Raw genomic sequence first — 13,151 nt, 5'->3', positions numbered from 1 at the left:
ATGGGAGTGCCTGATCACCTCATCTGTCTCCTGAGAAATCTCTATGTGGGACAAGAAGCTACAGTTAGAACTGGATATGGAACAACTGATTGGTTCAAAATTGGGAAAGGAGTACGACAAGGCTGTATATTGTCTCCTCGCTTATTTAACTTATATGCAGAATTCATCATGCAAAAGTCTGGCCTGGATGAATTCCAAGCCGGAATTAAGATTTCCAGAAGAAATATCAACAACCTCAGATATGCAGGTGACACAACCTTGATGGCAGAAAGTGAGGAGGAATTAAAGAACCTTTTAATGAGGGTGAAAGAGGAGAGCACAAAATATGGTGTGAAGCTCAACATCAAAAAAACGAAGATCATGGCCACTTCCTGTCAAATAGAAGGGGAAGAAATGGAGGCAGTGAGAGATTTTACTTTCTTGGGCTCCATGATCACTGCAGATGGTGACAGCAGTCACAAAATTAAAAGACGCCTGCTTCTTGGGAGAAAAGCAATGACAAACCTAGACAGCATCTTAAAAAGCAGAGACATCACCTTGCCAACAAAGGTCCGTATAGTTAAAGCCATGGTTTTAATACAATTTAATATAATATTTAATACAATTTGATTTTATCCAGCACTAGAAAAGCTTCCTACAAATGTGAAGGTAGTTTACCAGGAAAGGAAGAAATTCCCCCCTTACCCCATTCCAAACCTTGAGTAAGCTAGAAGAGTATCAATGTTGCAGCATCTGTTTCCTGTCAGGGCCTCATATATTTAACATGCTCTTGGCTCTGGTGAATTTGTCTAAGCAGAGATAAACTACTGGACACATCTATTTTGGCAAACCATCACCTTACCCACAAAGGGTCTCTTGGCCATATATGCTTTGCTCTATGCAAGGCTAATGTGGAGGTTTTTGGGTTTAATCTACAAGTCCATTTTCTAACTTATTCTCAGTCTGAAATGTAGAAAGAAAACATTTTTTATTTTTTCCTTCCCTTTCCATTGGCCACAACTGGATAGTTTTGTTTTAAGCTAGCACCTCTTTCTGTCTGCACAAGCTTGTTTAAAAAAGAACCTGGAACTAATACAGTTTCCCCAGGGGCAAAAAGAGATGTGCAAGAGTTAGTTTGTTCTGCAAGAGGCTCACAAGAATGAGCATAGCCAGCGTAAAAGGTAGACAAATGCCAAACTTCAGCAAGGATGGCAAGTACCTGGCCACCAATTGCTGCTATGCAGTGTACTTTTCCTTTTGCAAATGTGGGAAATGGATAGGTTTTACAATAACACGTTCATAAAAATCAACCGTCTTAGGGATCGGGCATACATGTAGAATACAAAGGAAAATATGTTATTATAAGCAATCAGCAAAAATCAGCTTACCAAGGCATAAGTAGGCCAATTTTGGTCCGTTTGCTTTTACTAATAAGATAGCCGGCAACAGGGTCTGCTGCTGCCCCCCATGTTTTGCCAATAAAAAGCACCAAAGAAGTATGAAATGGAGTAATCTGAAAAACAAAAAAGGACACCTACCTTAAGAAAGGCGTAACCATTACAAGAATCAGAGAGCACAAAATAACTCTCCAAAAATGCATTATATAAAATGAGGGAAGAATTCTATCACTGTATTTTGTTGCTAGAGGTTTCATTTGTGCTACTACTAGTTGGTTTTACTGTATATTTTGGCATCATTCTAGTTGTATGGAAGCTTGATTATATTTTAAGAAAAGTGAGATAGAAGATTAAATAAACATGGACACAACACCACATGCTGGTTGCTACTGAAGGCATCAAATAGATGACTCTCCATCATCAGTGAGGAATTGCAAGCTAGCACTATGCTGATAATGAACAAAATAGCACAGTGATCCATAAACTGTGCTCCATGGACAGCTTTCAGGTGGTCTGTGAAATGGCACCCAAAATAAAGAGGTAAATTTAGGCTTTTCCAGAACAAACAATGACAAATACTTTTAAGCATTACTAGCTAGTGACTGGGCAGTGATAGAGTCATGAATGTTCTGTCACTGAAATTCTGTCAGGCAAGAAGTTACAACTCAAAGTTCTTCTCCACCCCCAATGTACAGCTTCACTTCAAAGAAATTGTGTCACAACCCAGAAGACTTTCAGGAAGTTTTCTACATAATGTATGCAATTACGGTGGTCTTCAAAGGATAAGTCTAATCTATTATAATAGCACTGTTAAGAATTACTACTACACAGCATTTGAGGGCTGATGCAAACATTTTCACAGCAGTTCAAGGGGTGTTCCTATAAGGCTGAATTCTGGCTGCATCTGCAGCATACCTCAGGTTACGAACCCTGCGGGTTGCACGTTTTTGGTTTGTGGACCACACCGAACCTGGAAGTACCAGAACGGGTTACTTCTGGGTTTTGGTGCTTGCACATGCACAGAAGCGCCAAATTGCATCATGCGCATGCGCAGATGCGGTGCTGCGGGTTGCGAACGCTGCAGGTTGTGAACGTGCCTCCTGCATGGATCATGTTCGTAACCCGAGGTATGACTGTATATGCAGTAATCATGTGGCTCATGCAACTGGGAAAAAGACCAGGAATAGACTGCAGTTTACATGTCAATCACTCATTTGACCGTTTAATCACAAATTTGTCCAAAGGTCTGAAATGGCATTGGGGGGTAGAATCAAGCTCTCCTGTGGAGACAGCCGCAACTTCAAATGATTTGAACTTTACATTTTAAACTTTACATCTTAAATGAACCTTCACCACATGGCTGTTAGGTGAGCAGTGGTCCATAGAAAGGGTTAAACAAAAATCCACAAAACTGCACACAGGTACGTGAATTATCCAATTCCATATACAAGCTGCGAGACATATTTGTGCAACTGCACTCAGGAGACATGGCTTGGGGGATCCATGCTAGCTGAGCATGCTGAACCAACCCAAAGTCCTAAACAGATTACCGGAGGTTTGGTTTGGGCTGAAGAGAAATGGCATCCTGCGACTGTTCAGGGGGTAGAAGAGAGGGAGACAGGCTGGTTCACCATCACTTTGCTACCTAAATGATTTTGAGGGAGGAAGTGGGGATTTGGCTCCCCCTCTAACAATCAGTATATTGTGGGATGCGAGGCAAATATTCTTCATGCTCTTTTCCTCCCGTTCAACAATTCTTTGGTGGCTCCCACTCATTAGTAAGTCTTTTTACTCCTAAAGAGTTCAGCAAGTGCTTCCACAAATCTTCCTAACTGGAGATGTGTAAGAGCAAAGAGAGATGTTTACAAGCTCAATTATCTCAATATTATTAATTTTTATTTTATTTTATTTTTTATACCACCCTATACTCGCAGTTATCAGGGTGGTTCACAAGATAAAATCACTATATAAAAACACAAAGTACATAATAAAAATTAAAACCACCACCACAACAATCCAATAATCCCCCGCAACACATTTTAAAAGGGTATCGGATGTCAATCAGCCAAAGGTCTGGTTAAAGAGGAACATTTTTACCGGGTGCAAAAAATGTACCATGAAGGCACCAGCCTAACCTCCCTTGGGAGAACATTCTGCAAATGGGGAGTCACTGCAGAAAAGGCCTCTGCTTGTGTTGCCATCCTCCAGACCTCTCGTGAATACCAAGTTGACACACATGACACCGGCAAGGATGACATTCTCTAACTTGTGCCTGGAGCTTACAAAACTACTTACCATTGCTATATCTAAGAGAAAGATTTGCAGAAAGAAAGAGGTGGCACTGCTAGCAGCCTGGTTTGGAGCACCTCCAATGCCATAGCACAATTTGCTGCACACCGAAAGCTTGTCTTCATTGCTGAGCTGAAAAGGTGAAAAGACAGGCCAAGATCAAGTACAGAAAGAGTGGCGATCAAATTTCAAAAAGTTATGAATAGATTCCAACCGCTTGCTTGCTCTCTCTCTCTCAACAGAACGTATCTGCTCACCTAAAAAATAATTGACAGAGAAACAATAGGTCTGAATCACTTTTAATCAGGAGCCCACAAATATGGTTGCCATGGCGCTCAACTGTGCACTGCAGCTCCTAGCCATAAGAAGGAATTTGTCTGCCCTTTTTTGTTTGTAAAGAAAATGTTTAAAATAAATTTGCCAGACCAGACTCTCCTACTGTCACTAATCTCGCCACACCCGTTTCTGTGCCACCCCTTGCTGCACAGAAGCAGCACTGTTTTCAAACAGGGTTTTTAAAAAATAATAATGAAAATAGTGGCAATTGCAAACCCTAATGCATATATTTAGTTTGTGTATTTTTGAAACATTGTTAACAAGGAACTATACATAGACGGGGTTATTTTGAGCTACTGATTTCAAAATCTGCCAGTCCCATGTTGTTGCTGTTTCATTATCAGAAAGGACCAGGATTGAACCAGCAGAAGTTTGAAAAGAATGAAAAAGAACTACAAAACATGGGACTTAGAGATAAGGCTACAGGCTGGCCTAATCAATGAGAAATGAGCACTGGAAATTTTGACAAACTCTCTGAAATTATCTTGTGAGCATTAGTCGGTTCCATGCTTTCCAGCCTTCTAAAATCCAACCATTTTCCATTCTCTTTGCATGTACAGTACTTGTTGGAATCCACAGAATTTCCAGTGTTCCATTCCTTCCTCGTCTTTATTTATTTATTTCAATGTTCTAAGGAACAAACTGGCTTATTGATGGATTAACTAAGTGGTTCTCAAACTTTTTTCTCTGGGCCACCCTTTTAGAATAAAAAGTTGCTTGCAGTTTTTTTATTGATAAGAAATAAATTGGGAAACAACTAGGAATGTCCTCAGTATCACATGATGCTCTTGATGCATTCAGTAATACTGCATTGCACACAACACTGCTAGAATTGTACTATTTCAGGGACAACGCTTTTCCAGGTACAGTGGTACCTCGCAAGACGAATGCCTCGCAAGACGAAAAACGCGCAAGACGAAAGAGTTTTTTGAGTCGTTCCGCAAGACGAATTTCCCTATGGGCTTGCTTCGCAAGACGAAACGTCTTGCGAGTTCTTGCGAGTTTGTTTCCTTTTTCTTAAAGCCGCTAAGCCGTTAATAGCCGCTAAGCCATTAATAGCCGCTAAGCCGCTAATAGCCGCTAATAGCCGTGCTTCGCAAGACGAAAAAACCGCAAGACGAAGAGACTCGCGGAACGTATTAATTTCGTCTTGCGAGGCACCACTGTACTAGACCTAGCATTCAGTGCTGCTAAATAAATATTGAAGCACACCTGCTGTATCCAGCTCCTTCCGTCTCTGAACAGTGAAAACAGGAGGGAGTAATAGGCAACAGGACACAGTGGGAAGGACCATTGGTGGTGTGGAGAAAACATACTAGCCAAGAGGAATGTTGTCGGGGGAGGAGAAATAATTGTATCTGAGTTAGTTTTACTGTTGTACCTTGGATTTCAAATGCCTTGGCTCCTGAACAAATCGGCTCCTGCACGATCGAAACCCAGAAGTGAGTGTTCTGGTTTTCGAAGGATTTTCGGAAGCTGAAAGTCCGGCACGGCTTCCGTGGCTTCCAATTGGCTGCTGAATGTTTCTGCAGCCAATTGGAAGCCGTGCCTTGGTTTTCGAACAGTTCCGGAAGCCAAATGGACTCCCAGAACACATTCTGTTCGAGAACCAAGGTACAACTGTAATTTGCTTGAAGGATTATTTTGAATTAAAAGGTGGGGTAAAGTTAATAAATAAACAAATAAATATTTTTTTTTGCAAGAAAACAATTGAATACAATATCTTTTGAAAAAATTGTACATTTTGCAAGGAGTGATGCTTTTTATATTAAGTTGTTTGCTCAATATTCGCTTCATTTGGAAGTAACCAGAGCATATTTTAGGCTGCAGTCTGATGCACATTTATCTGTCCCAATAAACTCAGTGAGGCTTATTCTGAGTAAGATGTACAGGATTGCATTGTAAGGAAAGTGCAGGTTTTGTACTGCAAGACTTTTTCTTCACATTCTCTCACCTACTCATTGAATGAAAGCAAAACATTTAAAAGCCGCTCGCTCTCCTTGCCCCATATTCTTCTTCTTCTTTTTCTTCTTCTTCACCTTTACTTTTTTCTAAGTTTGCAGGGGTTTGGATTATGGGTGTGTGATGGTTTATCACAGAAGAATGGGCAATTCTGTAGATGCATATTGTTTGTATTGCAATGTTAAACCAAATAATCAAATAAGGTTTACATTTTTAAAACAGGCACCTATCTATAATATTTTGCAATAAATTTAATTTACAGAATGCAGTATTTTAAATTCAACTGGAGTTTCACGCCGTGTGATCTTTTTGTTTTGTTCATTCTTATTCTTAAAACTTCTCTCTATACTCAGAAAAACCTTACGCAGCCTTCACAATAGGTTAGCTACCACTTCATAAATCAGTTGGTTCACATTGATGGTAAAAAAAGGCTTCCCCACTCCTGCTCTTTCCTTACACGTTTTGAGTGAGAAGAAAAACTATATTATTATTATATTATTATTATTATTACCCTTTATCCATAAATGTCAGAGTAGTTCAGAGCATTTTGAATACCGATCAAGAAAGTCAATAACTTCCGCTGGCTTAATTTAACCTTGAAGTTGTGATCTTCAGAATGACATGTGAAGCTATGTTTTTGTGAAGAAAGAGATGTGGGAAATTTTATTATTATTATTATTATTATTATTATTATTATTATTATTATTATTATTATTAACCTTCGTCACTTCTGGCTTAATTTAAGCTTGAGGTCGTGATCTTCAGAATGACACATGAAGCTACATTTTTCTGAAGAAAGAGATGCGGGGAATTACTATTACTGGATTATTATTATTATTATTATTATTAGGCCCGCCTTTATCCCTGACGGGACTCCAGGCGGCTTACGGGTTAAACAAAAACAAGTCTTGCCCCCGGGTTAAATTACGGTAAGTAAAAGCACTTGATGGTGAGACTTCGCGGTGCTCCCTGCCTCGACGTGGTGTTTTTCCCCCCCGAGGGACGGACGAAAGCGCAGGCAGCTCTCCCCTCGTGGCGTCCCGGCCAGGCGAGGGAGCCGGGACGCCGCTCCGGGTGGAAGAAGGGAACTTTCTGGACTCACCTGTTCGTCGCAAGCTCCCTCCAGCCTCGGCTCGGGCAGCAGCGCGCCGCTAATTCTCGCGCCGGCCGTCGCGCCGGCCATCGCGGCGGCGGCAACGGCAGCCCTTCGACAGCGGAGCCCCGCGGGCGCTGGTTCGGCCAGGGGCGGGGCCGCCCGCCCGGCGCTCTAGCCTCCCTTCGCCCGGGCGGGCAGGGAGAGAAGGGGCCCACCGGGTGGCCCCTCGCCGCTCAGCATCGACCCAGAAGAACCGCCGGCGGCGGCGGCCCTGGCCAAGTTGGCTTCTCCGCGGCCCATGAGGCGCGCGTCCCTTTCCCGCCCCCTCCACCCGGTGCTCAAAAAAAAAGCCTCTGTGTAACTCAGTCTGCAACCCCTAAGTGCTCCCTGCCTCCGTGAACCGCCCTGAGACTTCCGGGGTATAGGGAGGTATATAAGTTCAATAAATAAATATGAAACCCATTGAATGCTGTGGGGCTCGCTTCCGCGCCCAACGTCCGAATGGAGTTTAGACGCCTCTGCGTGTTTTCTACACGGATGAACTGCCTCAACTCCGTTCCTCTGGTGTGGACTTGGGTCACATCCATTGGATTCCTTTATTTTCTTGTATATAATTTTATTAAGTTTTCTGTTTTACAGTTTAAAATACTCATTTGACATCCTTAAAATATCAATGGTTTCCCTTCTCTTTCCATGGTTCATTTTAACATATCATAAATCCCAGCGTGTTTTACAAAAACTATGCCATTATTGCATCCATCAAAACTTGTTTACACTGTTGAATTTATCTTAATGCTGCCAGCGTTTTCAGCTGCCAACACAATTTATTTCCCACATATTCAATAAACGTTTTCCAGTCTTCTTTAAAAGCGTTTTCTTTGTGTTCTCTTATTCTGTATGTTAAGTCTGCAAGTTGTGTCTATTCTGTCAACTTAAATTGCCATTCTTCAGTTGGGACCTCGCTCGCTTTCCACCCGTTGGCTTCCTTTAAACCTTTTCTCTCTCAAACAATTCTGAACTACAAGGGCCCACATTTATACTGATGTGTATAAAACCCCTGAGCTTTGTGTTTACAACAGAAACTTAAGGAGCCTGAGCATGGCGTTCAAACAGGATTGCTGGCAAAAGATGCACAGAGGTCAATCTTTCTGGGCTAAACTGGGTATTTACACCTCCTATCCTCCAAGGCATCTCCTATCCTCCAAGGCAAGGCATCTTCCAGGGTTACACCTCTCCTCTCATTTTGTCCTCACAACAAGCCTGCAAAGTAGGCTAGTCCGAAAGGACAAAGTCTTCAGATCATCCAATAAGCTTCATGGCTGAGGTCAGAGGGTTTTGGACATGGGCCTGTGCTGTCTCGCTCCAGCAATCTCATAAACACTATATACCAGGGATGCCAAGTTTTTGCACTGGAAAAGATTCAGCCCATTATTTATAGCGCTGTGCTGTTCAGTTACCGTCAGAAACCCCTGAACCTCCCCAGCAGCACCTATCAGATTTTACCACGGCAAAAAAGACTGATACTGATGGACTGGAAGAATAAAAATGGGGTTCCCTTGTACGAATGAACTGAAGATTTACACAAACTCCCAACATATGAACGACTTGCATATAAATGCAGACTTGCCATGGACAAATTCAACAACATTTGGAATCCATTCTTACAAATACTGTATTAAGTTAAGATCTTGTTAAGTACAGTAACAATTGTAAAGTACAGTGTTTGGGGTCCCCCCCCCCTTTACTTTCCCTTCTACACGGGTGCTCTTTCTTTCTCTCTCTTTTATTTACATCTCACCATGTTTAGTGCACATATAATTATGTACTTTTAACTTTCAATAAAGATGTCTGATAATTTTTTATTTTGTTTAAAGACGTATCAAATTTTAAGCCATGTGTGAATTACAAGGACAAAATATAGCCAAAGACAATTCAGGCTTGAAACAGTGCTTTTAATAGTATTCATTCCACCACCCTCTCAAAAAACAACCACCCAACAACTTTTATAAATACAAATAGTTCTACAAATAGCCCCCTATTAATATTGTGCCTCATCTTTCCAGTTCGGTACTGTGCTGGAAATATGTTTCAAAGTAAAATCTTCGTATTGTGCTTAAAATCATAACAAATGAAGAGTTTAAACTGCATCCAGTCCAAAAATTGCAGCTGCGACCTAAGCACACACCAGCTCCTTTTGAGAAGAAGCTTGCTTTGGTGATGGCATGCATAGTGATTGCGCTGTGTATCCTGCGTCTGTAGAATCCCATTTTCCAGTCTTCAACTCTCTGGATGCCACAGTTCTCTGGCTGCAAGCCTCTAACACACTGGGAGCAAGTCCCGTTGAACTCATTGAACTTACTTTGGAAACAACATGTATGAGAGAGCACTGCACATTGCTATTTCTATGGTGATCTGAACAAATGGGTCTGTAAACGGGTTTGGGCTAACCATGGTTGACACAGCTAACCACAGTTGCCTCCAAAACTGAAAGGTGGTAGGAGAGTAATGCCTGCAGGATTGTGTTTGCCTGCTTTTCAGCTCAGCAAGTTAAAGCAATCCTTATGTCTCCTACCACTTTTTAAGAACTGTAACAGGAAGGTTATTGCCTATGCTAAGTCATTTTCCAGCAATTTTAAGAAATGCACTAATTAATTTGCTTTATCATCTAAAATTGAACGCCCAGCTTCTTGAAACAACACTGCTCATCTCTTATTACCAGGCCATTTTGACTTTGCTGCATATTATGATATTAAGGCACTAAGTTCAAACAAGTATTATTATACTGGAACACTATGAAACAGATACTGTACGTCTAATTTTGAACATACTGTGTCCTACAGTTCAACGCATAGCTATGTAAAGGTATGCCTATTAATTAACGTCGACAATTTGGTATCAATACATAACTTTTTTCAGGGGAAAATACCATCTGGTTCTTTTAATACTTCAAAAAAACAAATCCTTCTCGCATGAAGAAAAAACAATATTAGCAGGCACTTGCTTTCTTAGGATCTACGGTAAACAAGACACAACAATCAGTTGCTTTGAGAAATATATACAGCATTCCATGTAGCAAAGATCAGAGAACACTATCCAGATTTTCTAATCACTAAAGCAATTAGTAGATTGGATAATTCTATATATTGTTCCATGCTTCACTTAACAAAATATGCTGTTTCTATGAACAGTACAAGTGCATCATAGTAAACATACAAGAAGATTGAATATATAACTTTGTGCATGTGTGTTTGTATGTGTGTATACACACACACAAACATACATACTATATATCAGGAGGGCCCATGAACACACTTGCAAACATCCTGGGCATCACACACTCTGCAACTTATACTATTGGCTACAATAGAATACTTCTTTCAAGTCTAATTTCAATGGGAGAGGGTAAGGGGAGAAGAACTGAAGGGCTCCATGGGTACTTGTGTACCCACCTCACCGGCAAATATAAATGTGTACACACAAATGTCAGGATTATTTTTTTTTAGTGGTTTCGTGCAAATTTGGGTGAGCTTTTGTAACGAAAAATGAATGTCTCTGCGTGTATAAGGGCTGCTTAACACAAGATGAAATATTCCACATGGAAAAAGGAAAGTGTGAAAGTCTTGTGCGAGGTTCCATCAGGTATAATGAACAGACATGTCTATTTTACTGAGAGAGTGTACAGATTGGAAGTCCCCATTAATGCACTCCAGTAAAACACATTTCCATTTTTATACAAAGAAGGTAACTGAGAAACTGTCGGAAATGCGATTTCTCCTATTCGTTCTTTGATTTTTTTTCAAAAGTGCAGACAAATACAGTCAATACCGTTTAAAAGAAAATAAGGACTTTCAAAGAGAGATTTCTCTTAAGAGATGGTGTTGACAATAACACTTAATGTCCATTAGTTACGGCTCTGTTATGTTTAATCTTTTTTAAAAAAAATATAGAAAAAACATTATTGGGGTATGTGTTTAAATAAATAAATAAATAAAAACCAGTTTAATATTCCAAGAGGCTTTCAAACCTGAAGGCAATATAAATCTACATTCATGGCATTTAGAACATTCCAGTTTAGCTTTCCTGAAATGAGCTAAAAATTTAAGTACTCATCTCCCTGTACAAACTCCATGTTGGCTATGGTAATCAGATCAAACCCTGTTCTATTTCCTTATTACAGAAAAAATGACTAAGAGCAGTGTTTAGTTAGCTGAATAATCTGGAATGACTCACCTAGTGAAGTCAGAAAATGTGCATTCCTGATAATGTTCTGGTTTTTGTAAAAATGGTATACAAATATCTCAAATAATATTATAATACAATAATAATAATAATAATAATAATAATAATAATAATAATAATAATACCACCATTTAAATGCTCCAGATATTTGGAGTCGGGGAAGGGAGATCCTTTGAGGCTAAGGCATGGTTAAATTACAGATTGACCTTGTGAATGCATCCTGAAGTTTGGAGTACTAAATTGCAGTATCAGGTGAAAATTAAAACATCTCTTCTTGCATGCACAACAGAACTTCTCCTGCCTTTACTACCCCTCTATCCGCCACCAACATCTGCTGTGAAACCTCTTCCACACAGCTGGATTCAGCAGAACATGAATAACTTCTGCATGGGACAATTACACAGGTCATTCTCCTCACTCTTATTTAGAGTTTTTATAAGCCACTGGGAAAGACATCTGCAATTGGCCCTTGCATACGTTGCCATTGTGATGTGGCGTCTGGCTACATCACTTTCGAAATGCATGAATCTGTTCTGAGCTATGGCTTAACAAATCTGCACTCTTTTTCTCCAGCAAACAGAGGACTTCCCTGTCAATTCCTCTGCTCAGTGGTACCAGCGTGAGGCAGTTGACTACTGCACTAGCTCCTATTCTTGGGTCATCATGCAGAAGCCATTTTGGACCAAGCCCAGTATTCAGGATGACACCTCAGCTGTAAGAAAACTTCCACTGCAGCTGAGAACAAATCATCAACCCAACAGTAAAACAGTAACATCAGCAATAACAGGTGAAAAATACAATACAGTATATAGGCCTTCATGGATCTAAAACAGAGTTGCATGGAGAACAAAAAAATAAAATAACTGTACCCTTCAGTATGTCTGAAGAACCTTTTAACAGGTGGACTGCCCCACCAAGAATGGCAACTCACAGATAAGGCTGTTTCCCATCCTCCAGTAGTATCTGTTTGCAACAGTCTTAAGAACCAAGATGCAGATAAGCAGCGCCCCCAAAATGCGATTGCCACCTGTTTCTGACAAACATTCCTATAACTAGAAGATGAGAACTAACGTCCTCGTTGTTCAGTGCCCTTCCTGCCACAGAGTGGGATGGGGATAAAAGCTGCTATTTTTGGAAATCAGGCAAATTCATCTTATAAAGATACATAAGCCTAAAAAACCCGAAAACACCTTAAAACTCTCCTCTGCTTTCTGCATACGTCTGGTTGTATCTGCACTGTGGGCAGGCAGGTGAAGAAGAAGAAGAAGAAGAAGAAGAAGAAGAAGAAGAGGAGGAGGAGGAGGAGGAGGAGGAGGAGGAGTTTGGATTTGATATCCCGCTTTATCACTACCTGAAGGAGTCTCAAAGCGGCTAACATTCTCCTTTCCCTTCCTCCCCCACAACAAACACTCTGTGAGGTGAGTGAGGCTGAGAGACTTCAAAGAAGTGTGACTGGCCCAAAGTCACCCAGCAGCTGCATGTGGAGGAGCGGAGACGCAAACCCGGTTCCCCAGATTACGAGTTTATCGCTCTTAACCACTACACCACACTGGCTCTGGTGAGACGCCATGGCTTGACTAGGACTAACATGGCTCTTTGTTTCCCAGACCTGTCTTCTTCAATGACCATTCCACCGGGTCATGAAGCAGCTGTGAAGAATTAATACCTGAATTTCTCTCTATCTCCTTACCATAGGGCAGAGGTTTTCAACCTTTCTGAGTCCGTGGCTCCCTTGACCAACTACCTTCTTTCTGCGGCACCCCTGTGTGGCTCAGGAGCCCAGTTAGGTCACCCCTTGCCTGCAGAGCTGCCAGCCTCTCACCCTTTTTCGAACACCTTCCCTTGTGGAGGGT

The 13,151-nt window shown here is 41.1% G+C and overlaps 1 protein-coding gene across 3 annotated transcripts in view; it reads right to left on the bottom strand.

The window, feature by feature from the left end:
- The window catches only part of MFSD2B (MFSD2 lysolipid transporter B, sphingolipid), a 35,279-nt gene extending 25,384 nt beyond the window's left edge, over positions 1-9,895 (bottom strand). Inside the window, exons 1-3 of one of the 3 annotated variants that reach the window (XM_081189132.1) lie at positions 7,066-9,895; positions 3,672-3,797; positions 1,368-1,492 (exon numbers count right to left, since the gene is read on the bottom strand). In XM_081189132.1, the coding sequence (XP_081045258.1) occupies positions 1,368-1,492; positions 3,672-3,797; positions 7,066-7,146 (332 nt within the window). In that variant the 5' untranslated portion in view covers positions 7,147-9,895. Of the gene's footprint in view, positions 1-1,367; positions 1,493-3,671; positions 3,798-5,955; positions 6,142-6,474; positions 6,588-7,065 lie in introns of those variants that run through there. The other 2 variants (XM_081189134.1, XM_081189133.1) reach the window with 2 other exon arrangements.
- Positions 9,896-13,151: the final 3,256 nt, after the last annotated feature.

This window comes from Podarcis bocagei (assembly GCF_964188305.1).
Source record: "Podarcis bocagei genome assembly, chromosome: 3".
Lineage (NCBI taxonomy): Eukaryota > Metazoa > Chordata > Lepidosauria > Squamata > Lacertidae > Podarcis > Podarcis bocagei.
Note: the sequence above shows the minus strand (reverse complement) of the source record. Positions and strands in the feature narration are given on the sequence as shown.